Source organism: Populus euphratica, unplaced genomic scaffold (genome assembly GCF_000495115.2).
Source record: "Populus euphratica unplaced genomic scaffold, PopEup_1.0 scaffold589.1, whole genome shotgun sequence".
Taxonomy (NCBI): domain Eukaryota; kingdom Viridiplantae; phylum Streptophyta; class Magnoliopsida; order Malpighiales; family Salicaceae; genus Populus; species Populus euphratica.
In genome coordinates this window covers 64,283-87,440 of record NW_011500089.1, presented here as the reverse complement: position 1 = coordinate 87,440, position 23,158 = coordinate 64,283, and the positions used below count along the sequence as shown (strand labels likewise).

The 23,158-nt window shown below is 30.3% G+C and overlaps 2 protein-coding genes across 2 annotated transcripts; one reads left to right on the top strand and one right to left on the bottom strand.

The window, feature by feature from the left end:
- Positions 1–1,084: 1,084 nt before the first annotated feature.
- Positions 1,085–2,664, top strand: LOC105109103 (uncharacterized). Its single transcript, XM_011003703.1, has 2 exons — positions 1,085–1,279; positions 1,700–2,664. Exons 1-2 carry the CDS (start codon positions 1,085–1,087, stop codon positions 2,615–2,617), a joined length of 1,113 nt encoding a protein of 370 aa, XP_011002005.1. The 3' UTR covers positions 2,618–2,664.
- Positions 2,665–13,287: 10,623 nt separating this feature from the next.
- LOC105109076 (putative F-box protein At3g58860) lies at positions 13,288–16,425 on the bottom strand. The gene is made up of 4 exons (XM_011003666.1): positions 16,266–16,425; positions 14,815–15,717; positions 14,593–14,727; positions 13,288–13,930 (listed from the first exon to the last, which is right to left on the bottom strand). The coding sequence occupies exons 1-4, from the start codon at positions 16,317–16,319 to the stop codon at positions 13,616–13,618; spliced, it is 1,407 nt and encodes a 468-aa protein (XP_011001968.1). The 5' UTR covers positions 16,320–16,425; the 3' UTR covers positions 13,288–13,615.
- Between the last annotated feature and the right edge of the window lie 6,733 nt (positions 16,426–23,158).

The window sequence follows — 23,158 nt, the reverse complement described above, 5'->3', positions numbered from 1 at the left end:
GTGAAAAAACAACGATTGAGAGGGTTGAAAACATCAAGGGGTTTGGCTGCTACACACATGCAGTAGCATGATGTGTATGGAGTTCCTGAAATTAATGAAGAGAGAATTAAGTGAAGGGTAAACATATTTTGAAGCCGAAGAAATGCAAGCCACTGGAAGCTATTGTTAATGACTAAAGGCATGCAATACGAGTACTCACATTTGCTTAACCCCCAGTTATTTTGCCTTTTGTTGCAACCGATTCTTGATTAAATGCTTTCAAATCTCTTCTTTTTTTTCCCGGCCTTCTATTCAAATGGTGCATTCGACACTGCAGGCATTAAAAAATAATAATTATTTTTTTATATTTTTTAAAAATTATTTTAATAAAAATAAATTTTACAAATTAAAAATATTATTATTATTATTATATATTTTTAAATAAAAAATATTTTAAACTGCAGTCACTGTTATATTCCAAAAAGCCCACAATATATATTTTAGAAAATAATCAACGGCAACACAGTGGACATCATGCCAGTTTACAACTAAAATTACAAGCATAAAGACAAAATAAGATTTCAGGGTATGAAATTGGGTGCATTATAAGACTATATATATTATGGTAGCATGTCATTTTTATCAAGATTTATCCACAAATTCACGAATAAACTGTTTTTGCAAGATTCATGATCCTAAACATTTGACTGATTAATTTTTATTTTATTTTTTTATGAAAACCAGATTGATTTCATATGGGCGAGTTGGCTACATTTGGTCTCTTCCAACAGGAGGAGCAGTGAACATCGTTACCATTCAAGGCTATCACAAACCCTCAACAGAGGCACCACATTTTCAATTCGAGTTGGTCCAATGCAGCCCAACACATTTCTTTTTTCTTGATTTAAATCTCTCTTTTCTGGCGGGCAGTTACAGAGAATTTTTTATTTTTTTCTAAATTACTGTGACAACTGTCACTACTAATCATTTACCTACACGATAGGAGCACCCCGTTTGCGTGCATTTTCGAGAGGCCTATATATTCTCCTCTCTCTCTTCTCTCCCTTCAGTCTCCCTACTCTCAATTCATTTATCAAACTCATCAATGGCGGAAGGTATGATAGCTGAGAGCTGCCTGCACCATAAGGTAGAGATGGTGATATTTGAGGCTGCCAGAGCAATTACAAAGCTTAGCAATGTCAAAAGCCTTGAATCTACTCCAGCAGTTACTGCTCTCCAGCTCCTTTCGAGCTCTTACAAGCCAGGACTAAGATTTGCAGCTGTCCAAGCTCTTAACAAGGTCGAATGAATGAATTTATTATAAGTTCTTTTTTTTGGTGTTTGTTGTGATGTTTATATTATGACTATTTCATTTATATTTTATCAAAAATTTTATTTCCTGATCATGTGATCTTGTATTTCTTGAATTATAATATGCTTGTTAAATTGTGATCTTATATTTCTTGAATTATAATATACTTGTTAAATTGTGATCTTGTATTTTTTAAATGATAATTTTGTCCAAGCTATTAACAAGTTCTAATGATTTTACTATAAGTATTTTTTTTCTTGGTGTTTTGTTGTGCTATTTATGTTATGACCATTCCATTTGCATTTTATTAAAGGTTTTATTTTCTGATTTTGTGATTTTGTGTTTTTTAAATCAGACACAAATTCTGATCTTGTGTTTCTTAAATTATTTATTTGTTGTTCTGATCAGACACAAATCTTCGTGAAAACTCTCTCTCGCAAGAATATAATCCTTGAGGTGGAAAGCTCAGACACCATTGACTGTGTCAAAGCTAAGATAGAGCATCAGGAAGGTATCCCCCCTGGCCAACAGATACTCATCTTTTCAGGGAAGCAGCTTGAAGATGAACGCACCCTTGCTGCTTACAACATTCAGGAGGAGTCAGCCCTTCACTTGGTGCTCCGACTTCCAGGTGGCATGCAGATCTTTGTGAAGACTTCGACTGGAAAGACCATTGCCCTGGAAGTTGATAGCTTGGACACCATTGGCAATGTCAAGGCCAAAATCCAGGATAAAGTGGGGATCTCACCAGATAAATCAACGCTGCTATTTTCTGAGAAGCAGCTTGAAGATGATGGAAGGACCTTATCTGACTACAACATCAAGAAGAAATCGATTCTTGAGCTTCAAGAGATCCCAGGCACAAAGCGGAGCAAAAGGTTAACAAAGGGAGGCAGAATCCAGAAATACCTTCCAAAGCTGGTGGATCTTGATGGCGAGAAGAAGGCAGGAAAGACACGAAGGCAGCTTCGATTTCGCAAATTACAACAAAGTATGAGTATGCTGGCGGAATCGGAGAAGAATCAGCATATAAAGCTGTGTAGGCGTATTATTAGAGGTGCCCGGAAATACACAGCAGCTTTAGTGGAAGAGAACGAGGTGGAGGCGAGACGAAATGAGCACATGGATCACATGCAGAGAGCAGTGAATATGAAGGGTAACGAGAAGGTCAATGTGCTGGTTCACAGCGATAAAGAAATCAACTCTCTTGAAAAAGCTTTTAAAGAAGCTCCAAGTGGTGTACGAATACTTTTACCGAAAACTCGTGTTTACAATGGGATTCAACGTAGAGCTAGGGGGAAGGGTTTCTGCACTTGGAGGGTGTGAAGGGAATCGACTTTGTTAGGGCGTACTTTTTTTTTTTTTTTTTAACGATTAGTCCTAGCTCCTGTATGAAACTAGGAATGTTGCTAGTATAAGAATGAAGGCATGTTGCGGGTGAAGTTCGTGGGCAAAATGCCTCTGTTGCTGGTCATTTTAATTTGGCAAAGGTGTTTTTGGGCCAGGTTGGTGTAAGAATAAAAGGAGGTCAGGCCTCTCATTTGAACACAATCATTCATTAGGGCTATTCTTCCATTCTAGGCTGAGTTATGAGTCCACGGGCCGGGTTTAGGAGGCACAATTCACATGGTTGGGAGGAACCCATTCTTAGCCTGAGGCAGTGTTTGGTTGTGCAATATCTTACAAAGAAAAAAAAAATGTATTTTTTAGTTTTCTAGAGCATGTTTGAAAAATATATTCTAATAAATTTTTAAAAGTTTTCTTTAATAATTTTTGTTTTGTTTTGCCAAACAAACCCAAAATGATTTTAAAAAATTATAAAAACTTCTAGAGATCATTTTATAATTAGTTGTGGGTATTCAACATGTTTTCCAACCATTTTTTTAAATATTTGAGCTATAAACTTACACTACTTTTCTTCAAAATTTAATAAAAATTTCTTATTAAAAAACATGCTTTTATTCACGAGCATACGATCAAATTCTAGAAATTTTTATATATATTTTATAAAGAAATAAAAATTACATTTTTATTTTCACAACCCATTTTTAGGTTCTTCCTGTCAAATTTATCATTTTTCCTTATAAAAATAAAAAATAAAAAGCAATAATAATAAAAAGACTAGCAATTTAGTAAAATCTGACCGAGGAAGGTTTTAAATATATATAGAAAAATTAAGCTAGAGTTTTGGATAAAATTGAAAGCCTAATTATGTCCCATCATACCTAATATTAAAAAGATAATGTAGATTCAAAGTTAGATTAATTAATTAATGGACAAATTTGTATAAACTTTAAGTCCAGAAACATAATTAGATTTTTAGTAGGCCAATTTAATTTAATTATGACAAAAATTAAAAGATTTAATTAGGTGCAAGAACTTAATTATACTTTTAATAGGTCCAATTAATTTTATTAGGGAATTAATTGCAGATAAATAAAATTTAAAAGCCCAATTTGGACTTAATTGAGAAGATTGAAATTTTAAAGGGTTAAATTTAATTTTTACAAAGTTAATTGATTGAAATCAAGGATAAAATTGTAAGAAAATCAAAGTTTAAGGTCAATTAATGGTTAAATTTACAAAGTTAATTGATATCCTAAAGAACTCACCACAACCACCATTATCCTCAATTTGGATCCAAGAAAAAGATTAGTCAACTATGATTATATATAAAACACTTTAATAAATATGAAATAACTTGAATCAAACTAAAATAATAAGTTTTACAAATTAAAAAACTGAAATCTATAAAGAAGAACACAATATAATTTCAGTAAAAATTCTAACACAAATATGATACTAACTTTGGACAGTAATTCAATCATTTTAAAAGCCTTTTTTAGAGATGGTTATGCAGATATATTTATAGGCAATTTTGTTAGCTTTCCAATTCAGTAAAGAACAACTCATTTTGACATCTGTATCAAAAGTTACGGGCATAACATCAAACAGTGTTTCAAAAAATCAAATTAGGCCAGCTTGGAAACCACTTTAATGCACGTTTTTCTTCTTCCTTTATGAGTTGTCTCTTTCTTCTTTTTGACCTAAACTAATATAATAATATCCTTTCCAGCTTTCCATACATGTGCTTGCCCTCTTTGATCAATGAATTACCCAAAATAAATCAAATGTTATTTGTTGTGTGGACATATAAGATAATAAATTGTGTTTGGGCTGATTTAAAGGCTGATTTGGGGCTGAATTTAAGCATCATATAAGGATAAAAATATACATATTATTTGGGTTAAGATTAATATTGAAACCTTAAGTGTTTGATGGTTGAAGTTTGCACACAACAAAAATCAAGTTTGAGTTTGAAATAGATCATATGATAATCTTTTTTAGGATTAGAATAGAATTGATTTTTGGAGCAAATTTAAAGCACTTGTTTGAATCAAGATTTGCTTTAATCTTTAACTAAATTTCTCTTCAAATCTTTTTTCTGAGTTCCAACGTTAAATTTTCTGAAATAATTCATTTAAGCTCCAAAAATCTATTAAAACATTTAAAAAACGTTCATTACTAAAAAGCACATTAATTATTATAAAAAATCCAAATAAAAACAATATATACATATGTAAAATAAGAGATTTAATGACACTTTTGATTCACAATCACACCCCCCCAACTTAGATTTTGCTATTCCTTTAGCAAAACAAAACATAAAATCTTTGAAATAAAAAGAATAATATTAACTATAATTTGGTTTGACTCATCACACTTGAAGGACCTATCATGCAAACATTTGTATTTTCAACTTAGTGTATACACAATAATGAATAAAAAAAAATAAACATACTCACATTCTCTAAATCAAATATCCATACAAAATTTCAAATTCAATCATATTTATCATACAACCAAAATAATTGATTCATGTGAAAACTCAACTTGTAATTTTTCCTTATCACCACTACAAACAAGATAGCAAACTAGAGAAATATCTATATATTTTTTTTCTTTTTTGTGAAGATATTATTTATTCTTTGTCTTTAAGTGATTGACTTGATGAAAAGATTAATGTCTTCTTCTAAATGTTGGAGTATCTAAGTAATAAATAACTAAGTAAGACTGGGATCAAACCACAAGAAGATTAATTGTATAATAATAATAATAATAATAATAATAATAATAATAATAAGTTAAACAAGACATTGAGATGTAAGAATCATATGAAGATTAAACCATAAAAACAAATGTCAAGGTTAAAGGATCCATTAATGTTATTTTAAACAAGTATAGTATAAATTCTTTTTATTGCTCAATTAGAAACCATACATAAAGGAGATTCCAATTGGATTATAAATGGTTAACATGATTATATTAATTATCTTATTGGAATAATGCTAATACTTGTAAATATTGTCAGGTATTCATGATTATAACTTATATTAACAACAAATTATGTTCCTTACATGGAACAAGTGTCGGTTATACTATATGGTTGCGCTATGAAAGTGCTAAATATTTATTGTACCAAGTGTTCTATAATATAAATCTAGTTTAACTATTTAACAAGCAAAGTATTAAGAGTGAACAAGATAACAAATATAAAATATGTTAGTATCAAACATTAAAGTCTATGTTGAATTTACACCACTAGTGTAACCTTTTGATCTTTTTATAATAAATTTAGCTAAACATAATGAAAGAGAGAAACATAAATAAACAAGATAAGAAAATAAATAAGATAAAAGTTAGTTAAGTAAAGGAAATGAAATAAAAGACATAAACAAGATATTAATGAAAGCAAGACTGAAGCATTATAAAAATACAAAGAGAAAAGGCAAGAGCATAATCTTGATATGAAAACCAAGATGCCTAAATACATGAAAAATATCTTCTTTTATAGGTCAAAATTAAAAACTATTGATTTAATGATTGATTGTTGAATTGGTAGCCAACTTTTGACTTTGTGACAATTCTTATCTTCTTGTCTACCAAAAAGGTAATTGATAAGGTTAGAATTTCAACCAACCTTACTCATGAAAGTTCTATGAAATTATCTCAGCTTTCTCCTCGACCCATATAACAAGCATTGAGCCAATAACTCTTAAGTCAGTTGACGTTAGGATATTAGGTGTTAAAACACCACTTCAGGCTTAATTGTTTAGGTTAAGGAGGTTACAAAACCAAACTTATCTATGTTTTTATTATCATTATTATTTTGTTTTCTTTTTGTTTTTTTTGTAATTTATATACTATCCCTTTCCCTTAGTTATTACCTCTAACAATAGAATATAAATAATATAATAATCCAATATGCAACCCACAATCATATATTTAAATGTGTGTGTGAAAATGAAGGTTTAAGAATACTTGTTAAATGAGTATATGAGTAGAATTAAGTGATAACAATGCAAGAGTTTGTAAACCTAAATATTTTAAGAAGTATCTTGATAGACCTTATTATGAATATTGCAAATAACTATTGAAAACTATTTATCAAGATATGTCTCAAAAGTCAATAAAATTTCTCTTTATTCTGTCATCTTAGTAACAACAGTTTTGCAAATGATTTATAAAATAGAAAACATAGTTAGTTTTTTTTAATATCAACCACTACCCTTTTCCCCCAGCCAAAACGAGACATTATTTTTAATGTTCTAAGGTATAAAAATAAAGTATAAAAGACATCACTTGAAACATTGAACACTAACAAACCTGAAATATATTTAAATAAATATAAGAAATAACAAAATAAAATAATATACTATTAAGAAAACCAAAAGACATAAGGATTTATAAATGAATACTCAAATCTAATATAAGCTTTTTACAACTTTTCTTAGTTGACCAATTGATACGACTCATGGAGGGATCAATTACACGAGTGAAATATTGTAGTTGGTTAATTAATTGTTCAGCACTAGCAGCATAGATTATGATTTGTTATGCCGAAGATGTTAGAAATTCCTATTTCACAACATGATTAAGAAAAAACAATAATTTATCATAAAAACCATTAATATTTAACAGACTTATGGGTTTATGGTGAATGTGCAATTGGACCTAAGAGTAAATATGAAAAATCTCTTCTAATGTGTCCAAACCACCTTGTAAGGCAATGAAGACATTAATGTGTTTGGACGTTGCATTTATTTGATTAGATATTATGGAGACATGTAGCTCCTCTCTAATTATTTTTCCAATGATCTCCTCTTGGACTAAAGTTTCGAGGACAACCCTTAAAACTTGACTATCTCTAAAAATACAGCGATTGATACTCCTCCCATTAACCCAAGACTGCCTCCCCCATACACTAAATTAATCTTTCTTTTAGCTAGTAGTTGACCAAGATGATTTACTGATTTTAAAAAATCTATTTCCTTTCGAAGACTAGATCCATTAAAAATATAAATATTTTTTATGTGATGACTTGAGAAACCTGTCATTTCTACATACTTCTATATCTGTTGAGTATAGGTTGAATAAAAATTAATGGAAGGAAGAGAAAATTTTATAGATGAGAACTTAAAAATGCAATCATACCACCTATATATAGGCTAGTTCGAGTCTTTCTCTCTTTTTGAAAAAACATGTGTATATACAGATAGTTATGATTGTGGCTCATATCTTTTCTTGATTTTATGTCCAAGAACAACTTAAACACCTTATATAGGTCGTGAATATGCTTCCCATTCAGTTTCTTAAAAAATAGCAAATAAGGTTTTTTTAGTCAAATTTTCAGGACTATGTCAAACATATTCTTTATAGAAATGGGGTCATAAGTCATGAAATGTATAATGTATATCTTCATTAGGATACATTTCAAAAGTTAATAGAAGATTATCTAAAGAATCCTTATGTTTTGAAATCAATCCTAACTTTTGATAATTTTTATAAGCTTTACAGAACATTTATGTGTCTTTAAATATGGTGGCCAACAGAATCCATATTGTAAGATTGTTGTAGCCGTCTTTTTTATGAGAAATGACTCCCTTATACCTCAGAATGATAAAATTTAATGACACTACTCACCTTATTGTCAGAAATGCATCTTTGAAAAATTTGATCAGGATAATATTTGAATAAAGGTTATCCCAATAAAAGTTTTGCACATCGCTCAAAAACTTTCTTTTGTTTTTGGTACTCTAGTGAGCTGGTAAAAATTCTAAACCAAGAAAATTGATATTTTTAGCAAACTAAGGTTTTCAACTAAAAGAAAGTATAAATTTATTAAGAATATAATAATCAATTAATGTGATGTTGGATGTAGAATCTATTGTTACTATTGACGCATCAACATTTTTAGTGTTTTTTCATCTATGATTTCTTTCTGAGAGTAAATCATTTGTAAATCTTCAAATTTATCTAACTCAATTTTACTTAAAGTAGATTCAAGTTGATCATAAACTAATTTTTTAATATGATCTACTTCTTGTAAATTATTATCATTTTCAAGTTGCTTGTAAATATTGAAAATATTCATATCTAATGTCATGTTTTTAAATAATAGCTTTATTAGTTCATTCCTATAATTAATTAATGAATTAGAAGTTACAAGAAACGGATGTCCTAAAATAACAAGAAATGAATTACATGCATCAATAGGTTATGTATCCAAGATAATAAAATCCATAAGATAAATGAATTTATCAACTTGTACTAACACATCTTCAATTATTCCTTTATGTACTTTTATAGTTCTATCAATAAGTAAGAGAGTAATAGAAGTTAGTTTTAACTCTCCTAAATTGAGACTTTGAAAAACTGAATATAGAAGTAAATTCACACTAGCTCCAAGATCAAGTGAAGCTCTTTCAATTTAATGTTCTCTAATAAAGCAAGCTGAGTATTGATTGTCTTTCACTTTTTAATAAATACATGCAATATTTTCTCAATATTTTTTTTAAGAAGTGGAGTATAAAGAGGTGCATATCCATGAGAATTTTAAAAATTATGGTGTGCTTGAAATGGTGATTGTGAAATTTGTGCATTATTACTATCACTCTTTCAATTGAAATTTAGGTGATTTCTCCAACTAGGGTTGTATATTTGTGAGTATATGTTATGATTGGGCCTTTGAAAATTGTTTAAAATATAGGCTTATTCATGGAGGCATTTCCTAAAAGAAGGTAAAGTTGGACAATCATTGGTTGAGTGTTCATTCGTTTCATATATTTGACACACAATGTCTTTAACAAAGTTTAATTGACCACTCTTTTTTAATTCTAGTGCCTCGACTTTTCTAGATAAAGATGAAACTTGGCTTGGAGGTCATGATCTTCCCTAAAGTTGTACATACCTCTATTAGATGTATGAAGTTGGGTTTTACTTATTGCCTCATAAGTGCTTGTAGTGTCCTAATTTTGAGCATTTTCATCTAGCAAATCCAGGTACTCCATTGCTTTATGAGGAACTTTATCTTCAAAAGTTCTATTGCTCATCAATTTCACTATTTGTCTATCTTTAGGTTTTAACCCTTCATAAAAATATGAAACTAATCTCTTATTTCAAATTATAATGAGAGCAAATATGAAGTAAGTCTTGATATCTATTCCAAAGTTGGTAAAATATTTCTCTTGGTTTTTTAGTGAAAGTGGTGATTTTTCTTTTGAAAGAGTTTGTTTTGTGAGAAGAAAAAAACTTCTTTAAAAATTGTTATTGCATTTCATCCCAAACATGAATAGATCCTAATCTCAAAATTTATAGCCATATTTTAACTTTATCTTTTAATGAAAAAGGAAAAAGCTTTAATATGATGATATTCATGCTACAATTTGAGTTATTATAGGTGTTACAGACCTCCTTAAATTCCTTTAAATGTAAGTATGGATTGTCTAAATCTAAGTCATGAAAAGAAGGTAAAAGTTGAACAATGCATAACTCAAAATTGAAATGAGATGCATCAGTAGGGAAAACTATGCATGAAGATACACTTGTTCTTGTGGGATTCATATGATCTCTAAGGTTCTAAAACGGTTATTCTTATTATGAAGCGACTGGTTATCTTTTTTGACCATATTTTTTAAAAATAATGAGAATACCCTACAAAGTTTATCACTTAATGTACGTGATCAAACTCTCATGTACGTGTAGGAAGAGAATAAAAGAAAGAAAAGAAAGAAAGAAAAAGAAACAAAACAAAACAAAACAAATAAAGATAAATATAAGAAAAGTGAAAAGTGAAAATAAAATAAAAATTATAATTTATACAATAATATACCTCTCTAGCAACAATGCCAAAAACTTGACACAACCAAAAGATTGATGTCTTCTTCCAAGTGCAGGAGTGTTAAAGTAATATAACCCGGCAATACAGGGGTCGAACTATAGGAAGTTTAATTGTATAAATTATAAACAATAATAATATTACAACAATAACAACAACAACAACAATAATAATAACAATAACAATAGTAGCAGCAGCAGTAATAATAATAATAAAGAAGAAAAAGAAACAGTCGATGAGAACTTTGATATGGAATATCAATGTGAAGATCAAACAATGATAAAAACAAATGTCAAGGTTAGAGGATCCACTAATGATATTTTAAATAAGTATAGTATAAACTCTTATTATTCAACTGGAAACCACACACAAAGGAGGTTCCAATTGGATTATAAATGGTTAACATGATTACATTAGTTATTTTATTTGAATAATGCTAATACTGGTAAATGTTGTCAGGTATTCATGATTATAACTTATGTTGACAACAAATCAAGTTCTTTTCATACCACAAGTGTCAGTTATACCATACGGTTGGGCTATAAAAGTGCCAAGTATTTATTGTACCAAGTGTTATACAATATAAATCTATATTAGCCATTTAATAAGCAAAGTATTAAAAGTGAATAAGATAATAAATACAAAACATGTTAGTATCAAATATTGAAGTCCATGTTGAGTTTACATTATATTTATTCTTACACCATTAGTGTAACCTTTTCACCTTGACATAATAAACTTAGCTAAACATAATGAAAGAGAGAAACATAAGTAAACAGGATAAAAACATAAATAAGAAAAAAGTTAGCTAAGTAAAGGAAAGGAAATGAAAGGTATAAACAAGATATTAATGAAAGCAAAACTTAAACATTACAAAAATACAAAGAGAGAAAGTAAGAGCATGATCTTGATCTAAAAATCAAGATGCTTGAATGTATGAAAAATATCTCCTTTTATAGGCCAAAATTAGAAACTATTGATTTGATGACTAATTGTTGAGTGGGTGACTAACTTTTGACTTTGTGACAATTCTTATCTTCTTGTCTGCCAAAAATATTATTGATAATGTTAGAATTTGAACCAGCCTTACTTATGAAAATTCTAAGAAATTGTCTAGCTTTCCATGAAAAAACATTGAGGTCATTTGGACTTCTAGAACTTGAGAGATGGGTTGAACATTGAGTAGTATCTGAGCTGCAAGATAGATTCAAACTTTTACTTTGTTGTTAAGATTTGGACTTCCAAATAGTAGAATTGAGTTTTGCCTTTCATGAAAGTTTTAGGCCCATGTCTTGGCTTTCCATTCATATAAAGCAGACCTAAATCTGATATCTATATCTTTATATATGACCCAATTATCAAACAATGTTTCAATTTGGGTTGCATCAATATCTTTTTTCTAAGTTTGACCCTCTCTTTGTCCTTTCATTTTCAATACTTCAACTCATCAATCAATCTTTTTATTTATATGATTGACCTGTATTTCGGATGAATATTTAGAGTAAATTAGATGTATCTTATGGTATCAGACTTGTTATTATAAAACATGTTTTAGTTTAGGAGTTATTGATGCTTCAAGTGCAAAATGATAACATAAAACCTTGATAAAAATATATTTTTAAGTATTAATCATTTATCACATAGTTTTAAAGTTATTTATCTCATAGTTTTCAAACCTTGCTAAAGAGTTGACCTAGGGCTAGTTCATGGCACAAATCAACTGAGTTAGGCCAAGTTAACCTAAGTCATGCATTGACCAAAGTCACCGGTTGACCCAAGTCACCCTATTTTTTTATTTTATAAACATGTAGAAATAATATCATTTTCAAAAAAAAAGTTTAAAGAAAAATAATGTCATTAGATTTTGACTATGTTTTTTTAAGGCCAAATGAGTTACAGGTCAACTTGATTTTTTTACCATATCATATCAGGTCAATTCTTTCTCTATTTTTATTGAAACTCGATTCAACCTAAGCCTTGTATCACCTAGACCATTGGTCCAACCACTAGATTGTATTGGGTTTTATAATATTGATATATCAGGTTATCTTAATTTCATACCTTGACTATAGGTTTGGAAAGTTAATGTAAGTCCATATCTTTTTTTCACTTTGTTTGTAATATTTTTTTTATTTTTATCCTTATTCTTTTTATTGTTTGTTTTATTCCTTAGCCTTTTCATAGAAATTTTATTGGGTTTTAGTTCTATTCTTTGATCCAAATTTTTGGTATATTAGATTTTCCAACTTGGTTCTAGTTCTTTAGATAATTTTTAACCATTTTGTTAATGTTATTATTCTTTTCAATTTAACTCTCAAATCAAAAAATTGTTGTTGTCCTATAATTTATTTTTTATTTCAATTGTAATCTTTATTTTTATTACTTTTTTTATTCTGAATCTTTTTGTGTGGTTTATTTTGTTTATCTGATTTTGTTCTCTAGTATTTTATTATTTTAAAATTTAACTTTATAGTTTTTTCATGCTTATTTTTTTTTATTTAAAAACCTTGATTATGAGTTTAAAAAATTAATTGAGTTAATTGAAGTTTACATCTTTTTTCTAGCTTATTTTATTTTTCAATGCAAATTTAACACTAATCTTTTAATTCATAATTTTTTATTTTATTTTTTATATTTAGTTAGTTGAAAATTAAATAATATAGTTTTTCACTCGTCAAGATCATTGCCACTCTTCTTATCGTTTTGTTATTATTGACTCTCTTTTTTTTGTCATTTTATTCAAATAAAACCAAATTGTTTAATAATTAATTAATCAAGGGGGAAAAAAGAACTAGCAACGAACAGAAACAAAGACAACAAATATCAAACCCATCATTCTCGCACCGTGCCATGTCCGGAGTCCCATAAATCACACGTCTGTTAACAGAAGAATCAACAAACTACGAAGAAGAGCCAGAAATAAAATATTAATAAACAAGCGGAGTGCATACGTACGGTCATGTTTCCCGCTAATGTCAGCGTCAACAACTAGTTTTATGAAAACTATGCCACATATAAACAGTGGACTTAGCATATAGCAAGACAATAGAAACACTCTAGAACCCGGGGAGATCAGCACGGAAGAATCTGAATGTGGGCCAAAGTCCCCCCTCCCAGGCACCAAAGTCTGGAATCGTCCTTGGAGATCAGAGGATTAATAGATGGACATTTGCAGGAGCCTCTTTTAGGAGCCGCCTTGCCGCATCTCTTGCTTTCCGCGTTGCTTTATTTTCTTTCTCAACCCAACCATCGAGATACCGGATGAATGGATCGATTACAAGTATATTAAGCGCAGTGGCATTTTTAAGCAGATATCTTGCAAACTCAATATCGTCTAAGCGGCTTCGGAAACCAAGCATATGAACCTCCTTCAGAAATTCATGGGTAAATGCAGTTCCATATCCAGAAAATATATTTTTGCATCCTCCAGTCCTAGATGGAGATTTGAGTCGCCATAAAAACTGCAAGAACAAGGAGGAACATTCAAGTACCTTGCTAAACAGCTGATAGCAAGGGTATGTTTGAGACAGTGCAAGTACGCAACACGCACTCTCTGGATGCTTAGTCATTAAAGGTGACACAATCAATGTGCACTGGTTAGGGTATTTTCAGATTTTCATTTTTTTATCCTTTATCTTACATAAAAAGAACTTAAAAAAAATTGATTATAGACGTGTTGAATGCCCTACCATCATCACAACCCATCTGTTTTTACCAGTCTCATAGGTTAAGGTCTCCAATGTTTATAGACTGCAAAGTCGAGGAACCGGTAGTAGAGGAATGTCAAAAACCACTAGTACGTTTTTAAAGACCAATTAAGAGTTGCAGCAAGAATTTAACTAAATGACAACTAATAATCAAAATGCTGCTTTGATCCTCCAAAGACCAAACATATGTCACAGTTGAAAGTACCGAAACATTTCTATTGGGCATGAGATGCCCCAGACATGGTCGCATATTCGTTTTGTTTAGACATCCAATTAAGCAACTCAACCAAGAAGCCATTATGCATTTTGCATATGCAGAAGCTATAAAGTTGCTGATATATGTAGCCTATGAGAATAAGATACTAGGGCAATAAATTCCAGAACTCAAACAACTTCGAGCAGAATCTAGAACTTACTTTCACCTGGAGCAGTTGCAAGAAAGGTGACGCTCTCAGAAGATACCACAAGGCGGTATCATAGTATTCATGAACTAAAAGGGTCAATACCTTAAGATTAACAAGTCTGGGGAAGACAGTTAAACTTGTGTTGACCTGTAGAATGGAAAGGAATATGTTATAATAAGTAGATTAAACACATAACAAAGGGGGAAAAAAGGCCAACAATCAACTTTCATATACCTCTAAAGGGACAATCCTGATCCCAAGACTTTTTAGCTGAGGGGCATTGAACGCAAGATGGTCGCAGATATTAGCAACGTAATCGAAAGTTGAATCGTATATGTCCATGATAGCATCTTCAAGTTGAGGTACACAATTGAGTGAAAAGTTAACCTTTCGGCCCCTATATATGAAGGAGACAAGGTTTGCTGCCTCTATCTCAATGTTATCCAAAGAACCGCAATCAGATACTTTCAAGTACCTCAGCCGAAGGGAGGGGCCAGAAACTTTTAAATTAACCAACTTGGGGACATTGCCAACAGAGAATCTTTCAAGAAGCAAGCAGCTAGATAATAACTTGTTAAGCTCATTTTCAGTGACCATTACATGCGTTAAAGAAAGCTCTACCAGAGACGTCAAATTGTTGAAATAGGGAGGAAGATGTAATATACATCCTGCTATACGCAAGTATTTGATAGAGGACAAGGCTTTTTCATCAGAAAAGAAGAAACACGGGAATGTGTACATCTCGGGATCCACGTCAATATCCTGTTCTTCTGTCAAGTCCAGAATAAGGTTTTCAACCTTTCTTTCGATTGCGAAAGAAATCCATTTATCAATATAGCGACCAGACCTGCAGTCCAGCTCATAACAAATCCAAAACTTGTTTATATTTTGGCCACCGTGTAAAGACAATACATTACTCACCATTCTTACGAAAGCTCTTCTTTTCATCCACTGATCAGGATGGGCCATGTGATTAACATTAAAGTTAAGATTAGGTATAAATGTCCATAGATTCCTCCATCTCCGTGAGAGTAAACTGGTTACCGCTGCGTCTTTAGGGGTCAAGAAGGAGAGAATGTGGATAATAATTTCATCCGGCAGAGCAGAGATCCCATCCCTCTTCTCAGAGCTAGACGACTAATTATCAAAACAAACAAACAATTGAAAAAGACAATTAGCAGATTCCATAATACCAAGTTCACCTTTTCGTCAAACTCAACAGTGTTTCAAGTTGTTCGGCTGGACAGAACAAAGGAAAAAACAGTCTTCTATCCAAAATATATATATTTTTGCTAGAAGATAGAAGATAAATAGAGGCCGAGAGAGAATCCTTCGAGAGATAGCCAGCCAAAAAAAATATTGACAGCATTGTTAATACATAGACACGGCCTTTCCCCCTTTATTCCATGAATCTCAACTTTTAAAATTGCTAATTTACCAGCCAACCCGTTTTAATTTAATTAAATAAAAATCGAAGCTTTATATAAATTCATCCATATCCACACACAATGTGCGTGTATCACAAACGGTTCGGTGGTTCTTTGCAAAGAAATTTAACAGGCTCTCAAATTATTGAACGGAGTAAAAGGAACAAATTAAAAAAACAGACTTTGGATCTTAAAAAATCTTCCTGCCAGGAGATTGAGAAGAAATAGAGATTATGCGAGGTAGCAGATTTGACTTACCTTACGACAGAAACGTGATTTCTTCATGCTATACATGGATGACACCCTCAGCATTGTAATTTTTTGTTGGATGGCGATGATAAGTTATCTCAGATATCTACTATTACAGAGCTCCGGCAGCTCCCTCCAGTCCTCTAGTTTTTTCGCCTGCTGGGTGTCTTAGGAGATATACAGGAGTTGTTCAGGATTTAAATAGAGATCGAGTTGTCAGATGCGGATACGGACTTGAGACATAGAAAGGGCGCCGACTTAGTGCTGTTTTCTCGGGCCCTAAGTGTTTCCGGGTCGTACCCAAAGGCAATGATTTTGCCGATATTATGGTTACAGTTACAATTCAATCTCGTTACCTTGCAATTGCGTTTTTGCATGCAAGTACAATTACAATTACATTATAATTAAAAAAATTCTGTTACAATCAGTCCTAACCATTATAATTATACAAGTACTAAGATCAAAATTCTAGCGCACCAAGATGAAAACAACCCGAAACATATTTAGAGTGAGACAAAAAAATTAAATGAGATTTTAATCGACATAGATGCTCAGAACAAAAATAAAATAAAACTCACAATAATTAAATTTAATTATTATACTATAATACGGGAATGATAATATTTTGAATGGATAAAAAAAACTTAAAAAAAACATATTGACACTTAGAAAAGATGTAACCATAACATAAATTTTTTTTTTTTTATCTTTATCAGTATTGTAACAGAGTTATCTTAAAAATTAAAAAGCTTGAATTAAGAGCTTAAAAGTATCGAGAATTACCTTAATAAAAATAAAAATTACTATGAGTTGGGTTAATATAGTAGAGGATAGGAAGGCAAGCATAACAATGTTTTTTAATAGATTGATTCAAGATATAACTAATATTATAGAGTTACAATATCATATAGAAAATGGTATATATAATAACTATAAAGTTTGGGAAATAATTTAAGGAAGAGCAACACTTAGTAAGTATTTAATTCATGATGTTCATCATTAAAAAGGTTGAATTTAAGAGAAAAAAAAGATTCTCTAAACCAAATCTTTATTGGTAGGAAGTGCATCTCCAACTAAAGATGCAAATGAAAAATCAAATGCAAAAACATATACTTTTACCTTTAGTTCTTTATTAAATCATTCCAACGGAGAAGGTAACAAAAAAGCCAAAATAACTTTTTAATTTAAAAAGAGATATTTCTACAAGTTCCAGTAGAATAGGCAAAATTAAGTTAATGTTGTCGATGATTGTTTTTATAGCCGTTGGTCAACAATATTTTTTTTTTAAAGTAAGAAAAAAACTTGTTTTTTTTTTTAAATCTTGTATTATACCTCACTCTTCTCTCAAATTTAGAAAAACTCACTCTTCATTAAATTATAAATTTTATATTATTTCATTAAATTTTATATTATTTTTATAAATTACTCATATTAATTATATAATTAATAACATCATAATTATATTATATATAAAATATGTAAATTAGTTATATAATTATATAAAAATAAATCTAATATGAAATATATTAAAATATAAATAACTTTTCTAAATAGCTTTTTACCATTGGAATGGATATAATAAAAAAACTATATTTATACTATTCAAAAAGTTATTTTATTAATTTAGCTCCTCAATTTAGCTTTTTACATCGAAGATGCTCTAAGATCGAACCATTTAAAGCAAAAAAAAAGGTCCCTATAAAATCTAAAGTTAAATCTAAAACCTTGGCATGACAAACCTTCTTGTCTAACTTTTAGTGACTAGTGTTATGTTTTTTTTGTAAACTTTTACTTTAGAAAATGTAAGTGGCAATTACATTTTTTTTTTTACAATTTCCCTTTTAATTTTAAAGATCATATTAATATTGGGCAGTGATAATATGACAACTCTACTAAGAATTAAGGTTAAACCTATATGCAAGTGTTTTATCTTTTACAACCTTTGAGTATTTATTTATGTTATTTTATTTTATTTATTGCATTTATTTTAAGCCTATTGGATTAAATGTGAATGCATAGTATTTTTTAGTTTTCATACTCTTCATGTAAAAAACCAACTAAACCTTTGGACCCAAGCTTATACCCTTTTAGGATCAAATAGGAAAATTTAGACGACAAGTGTAATTTATGTCTACTAATGCTTTCTTAAACTTTTGCTCATGTTAGAACTCACTTTATGCATAGGGTATAAATTAGTTACTCTCTTACCTATATTGCATTAGGTTAAGATGTCATGTTACCAAGCTAGTAATCAGGACAATATACGAACATAAAATATCTTAAATAATAGACACTACCAGAAAATTGACGAAAACTAATGAAATTACTAATGGAATTTTTTTGTCGATAATTTTTACTAAAGGATATAATTTCATCTCTAATTTTATTGGTTTATACTGACAGACATTTGCTATCAGTAATAATTATCAACAACATAGATTTTGTTGGTAATTCAGTCTATATATACCGATTGAATTATCGATGGAATATATAGCATTTTAAAAAGAAAAAAAAAAGAGAAACAATGTGATGGAATGGAATGTTTTTAGATGATTTGACCAATGGAATGACCGAAGGATTCAAATCGAGATCTTTATACAGTGACGTGGCCTATTCATCTTCAGAATTACCGCTGGGTATACCGAAAGGATGTGTACGTCGATGATTCAATTGGTAAAAGCCAATATATCCACACTTTGCTAACTCTTTCCTCCTCTATTTCTCCTTTTTCTTCCCATCCTAACTCTCCCCTCCCAAACTGCAAACAACCACTCACCCCCTTAAAAATATCTTCCTCTTCTCAACAAAAGCATTCATTTTTTTTATATTTTTATACGTGGTCACAACATCCGCTCTTCAATTTATTGTGGATTAATTTTATCATTTTTTATAAGTAAATCTACTCTTTTTAATTTTAACATTTAAATGTTTAATAAGGAAGTCATAGATTAACTCTTTAAACAGGTTAATCCATACCTAATATACATGTATATACATTTGCATCTATACACATATATACGTTCATTTTAAGTCATGTACATACATGCACTAGGTTTAAATATAGATCCTCAGAAAGCTTAAATCCACAAAGTTTACAACACCTGACTCCGATAAAGAAACATGAACACGTCCACCACGATGCCCGCTTCTAATAGGAGTTGGATTCGCTGAAGGTTAACATAACTTAGATCACTAACTTACTTTAGCAAATGCTCATGAACATCTTTGGATAAGGTTCGTCCAATCAGCTTGTGACTTTTTCTTAAACACCTCTCTAGTGAAGGCCCATCCAATCAGCTCATGACTTTTACAACAATATAGCCTGAAAAAGAGGATGGGTGGACAAAGTTAAGAATCCTAGTGTAATACATCATTTGCACCATAAACAATACATGCACTTGCCTCAATAATTATGGATGTATTGATCAATGAGTCTCATAAGACAAGATCCTCTAAGGACATTAATCATGATAAAATAACAACATTAGAAGCCAAAATAAGGGCTATCAAAAGAGTGGACTTGTATGATTTTGTTCAAGCTGTTAAGATATGTCTAATCATGAATGTGGTTGTACCAAAGCAGTTTTGTGTGCTCATGTTCATAAAGTACATTCGAACTCAGTGTCCTACAACTCACCTCATGTCTTATTGTAACAAGATGATAGAAGTAATGCATGATGAAAAATTATTGATGCACTTTTTTGAGTGAGAGAACTTTAGGTTGGTACATTATAATGAGAACTTTAGGTGGATAAAATCTTACTGTATCATCGACTTTTTAAACATTACTGCCAAAGATTGACATATATTTTATCACTCAAGGGTGGTAGAATTCAAATGAAAAGTGTGAACATTATAATGGGATCTTTGACATTCAATCAAAAGCTACAGGAATTTCAGATATCAAGTATAGAAGTTAGGCAGCAAAGGAGAAGTTGAGCTTATGAAGGATAATGCAATCTACCACATTGTCACTAGATCATCATGAGCACAATAAGTGGTTAGCAAACATTAATAAACACAGATGTTGTTGGGAATTTGACCCAATAAAAAGTGTAATATGTGCCTAAATTTGCTATTTTGGATTTTGGTTTAGGGATTGCATCGTATGTTTTAATGAAATATGTCTTTTTAGCCTCTTTATTGTTTTAAAATAAAAAATATTTTTGTAAAAGTAATATCTTGGCATTATATCATTGTCAATGATTAGATAAATATCATGGCAAAAATAATCGAACCCTAAGGTGTCTTATGCAAGATGTTAAGATGCAATCTCTACCTTTTTTAAACTCATAAAATTAAATTTCATAATTGACTTCATGGCTTTATTCAAAGCATTTTAGCCACATCAATTTTGTTTAAAATCTTTTTTTTTATCAAAAATCATGAAAAATTAAGCTTGCTTTTAGATTTTTGAAATAATTTGATATTTGCTTAAAATAGTGTTTAGATACCTTTTTTAAGATGACAAACGAATCATTCAAGCAATTCTTATTTTAAGGTGACTAAACAATTTTTCAACCAAGACACAAAAATTTTAAAAAAAATCCACAAAAAGCTTACACCCTATATCTTTTGGGCAATATTTTAGTTGTATGCATAATAATTTGTAGTTCAATTTGCTAGTCATTGATTAATAAAAACATGAGTTTTAATGCAATAGTTCCAAACAATTACACTGAATGAAGATAAAATGTTTTGATTCTAACCATTTGTGCTTGAAATGATGAAATGTCATCTTTGTTATTCCTTCACATTCTAAAATGTATCCTATGTCATCTTTATTTGAACATGAATAAGTTTTTCTTTATAAAAATCTTGACCAAGATCACACCCTATACTAGGGGCAAATAGAAATTTCAAAGTCAAAGATCAATCCTAACTAGGATCACACCCCATACTAAAGGTCAAGTATAAGTTTAAAGATTAAAAAATGAAGAAGTCATGAAAAGGCCAAAGAACTCAAGAAATTCGAATGTTGGGGGGCAAACTCAAATGAAAAAAAATAACTAAGTTAAGGTAAAAAAATAAGGACGGCTTACCAAAGCAATAAAACAAGGGCAAATTAAAGAAGCAAGATAAAAGAAAATAAAGACACAATGATAATGATCTTAAGTTTTAAAACCTTAAAACACTCTTTGAGCCTACAAATCATTTTTTTTCATTGTCAAAATCAATAGCCTCATTACATACCTTTAAAAGTTTTTTTTTTTAATTAAACAAGCCAGCAAACAACTAAACCAATAAATAGTGTTCTCAGAATTCGAAAGAACTTTTCCACAAGGATCATAGCATCACAAACAAAGCTACTTACTATTATTCATGCTAAAAAAATAAGAGTTATAAAATGAGACAATTTTCTCTCAATAAAATCTGAAGTTTTTACTTAAGCCTCTTATTCTAAAACTAACAAAAACAGAAGGTCACCTCATTATATATGATTAGTACTTAAAAGTGCATTTTTATCATGGTTTTATATCATCATTTTGCACTTGAAGTATCAATAACTCCTTAACTAAAATATGTTTTATAATAATGTATCTAATAATATAAGATACCTATAATTTGTGGTAAATGTCTATTTTTAATGCAGGCCTATCACATAAATGAAAATATTGATTGATGACTTGAAGAACTTAAATTGCAAGGATAAAGAGACGGTTAAACTTAGAGAAGAGATGTCGGTGCAATCCAAACCGGAACACTGTTTGGTAATTGGGTCATATCTGGAGCTACAGATCTCAGATTTAGGTCCAATTTATATGGATGGAAAGGTAAGACATAGGCCTACAACTTTCATATGGAGCCCAAGATCTAAAAAGGCCACTATCAAGTCCAAATTGTAGCAACAACAAAGAAGCCCGAATCTGTCTTCCAGCCCGAGCACTGTTCGGTATTTTGGCCATATCTGGAGTTCTAGAAGTCCAAATGAGCTGAATGTTTTACACAAGATAGCTGAGACAATTTCCTAAAACTTTCATGTTTGCACCTGGCTCCAGTTTTGACGTTATCAATGACGTTTTGGGTAGACAAGAGAAGATAAGGATTGCCACCAAGTCAAAAGTTGGCCACCCACTTATCAATTAGTCATCAAATCAATAGTTCCCAATTTTGGCCTATAAAAGGAGGCATTTGCCATGCATTTAGGCATCTTGGTTTCCAGATCAAGATCATGCTCTTCCTTTCTCTCTTTGTATTTTTTGTAATGTTTATGCTTTACTTTCATTAATATCAAGTTTATGCCTTTCATTTCCTTTCCTTTACTTAGTTAACTTTTATGTTCTTATTTTGTTTATTTGTTTTCCTTTCTTTCATTATGTCTAGCTAAGTTAATTATGTCAAGGTGAAAAGGTTACACTAATGGTGTGAGAATAAGTATAATGTAAACTTAATATGGACTTTAATGTTTGGTACTAACATGTTTTATATTTGTTATCTTGTTCACTCTTTAATACTTTGCTTGTTAAATGACTAATCTTGATTTATGTTGTATAACACTTGGTACAACAAATGCTTGGCACTTTCATAGCCCATAATGTATGGTATAACCGACACCTGAGCTATGAAAGGAACTTGATTTGTTGTTAACATAAGTTATAATCATGAATGCTTGACGAGATTTACAAGTATTAGCATTAATTGAATAAGATGACTAATGTAATCATGTTAACAATATATAATTTGATTGGAACCTCCTTTGTGTGTGGTTTCCAATTCAATAATAAGAGTTTATACTATACTTGTTTGATATACCATTAGTGGAACCTCTAACCTTGACATTTGTTATTATTATTGTTTAATCCTTACATTAATATTCCATCTCAAAGTTCTCATCTTCTTCTTCTTCTTCTTCTTCTCTCTCTTTTTCTTTATTATTATTATTGTTATTATTATTATTATTA

Bases quoted from the DNA above. Each gene is read 5' to 3' on its own strand.
- LOC105109103 (XM_011003703.1), top strand. From the start codon at position 1,085: ATGGCGGAAGGTATGATAGCTGAGAGCTGCCTGCACCATAAGGTAGAG. The intron at 1,280-1,699 runs GTCGAATGAATG...TGTTCTGATCAG, and splicing joins CTGTCCAAGCTCTTAACAAG to ACACAAATCTTCGTGAAAAC.
- LOC105109076 (XM_011003666.1), bottom strand. From the start codon at position 16,319: ATGCTGAGGGTGTCATCCATGTATAGCATGAAGAAATCACGTTTCTGT. The intron at 15,718-16,265 runs GTAAGTCAAATC...TTTGATAATTAG, and splicing joins AATCACGTTTCTGTCGTAAG to TCGTCTAGCTCTGAGAAGAG. The intron at 13,931-14,592 runs GTAAGTTCTAGA...TTGTTCTTGCAG, and splicing joins TGCAACTGCTCCAGGTGAAA to TTTTTATGGCGACTCAAATC.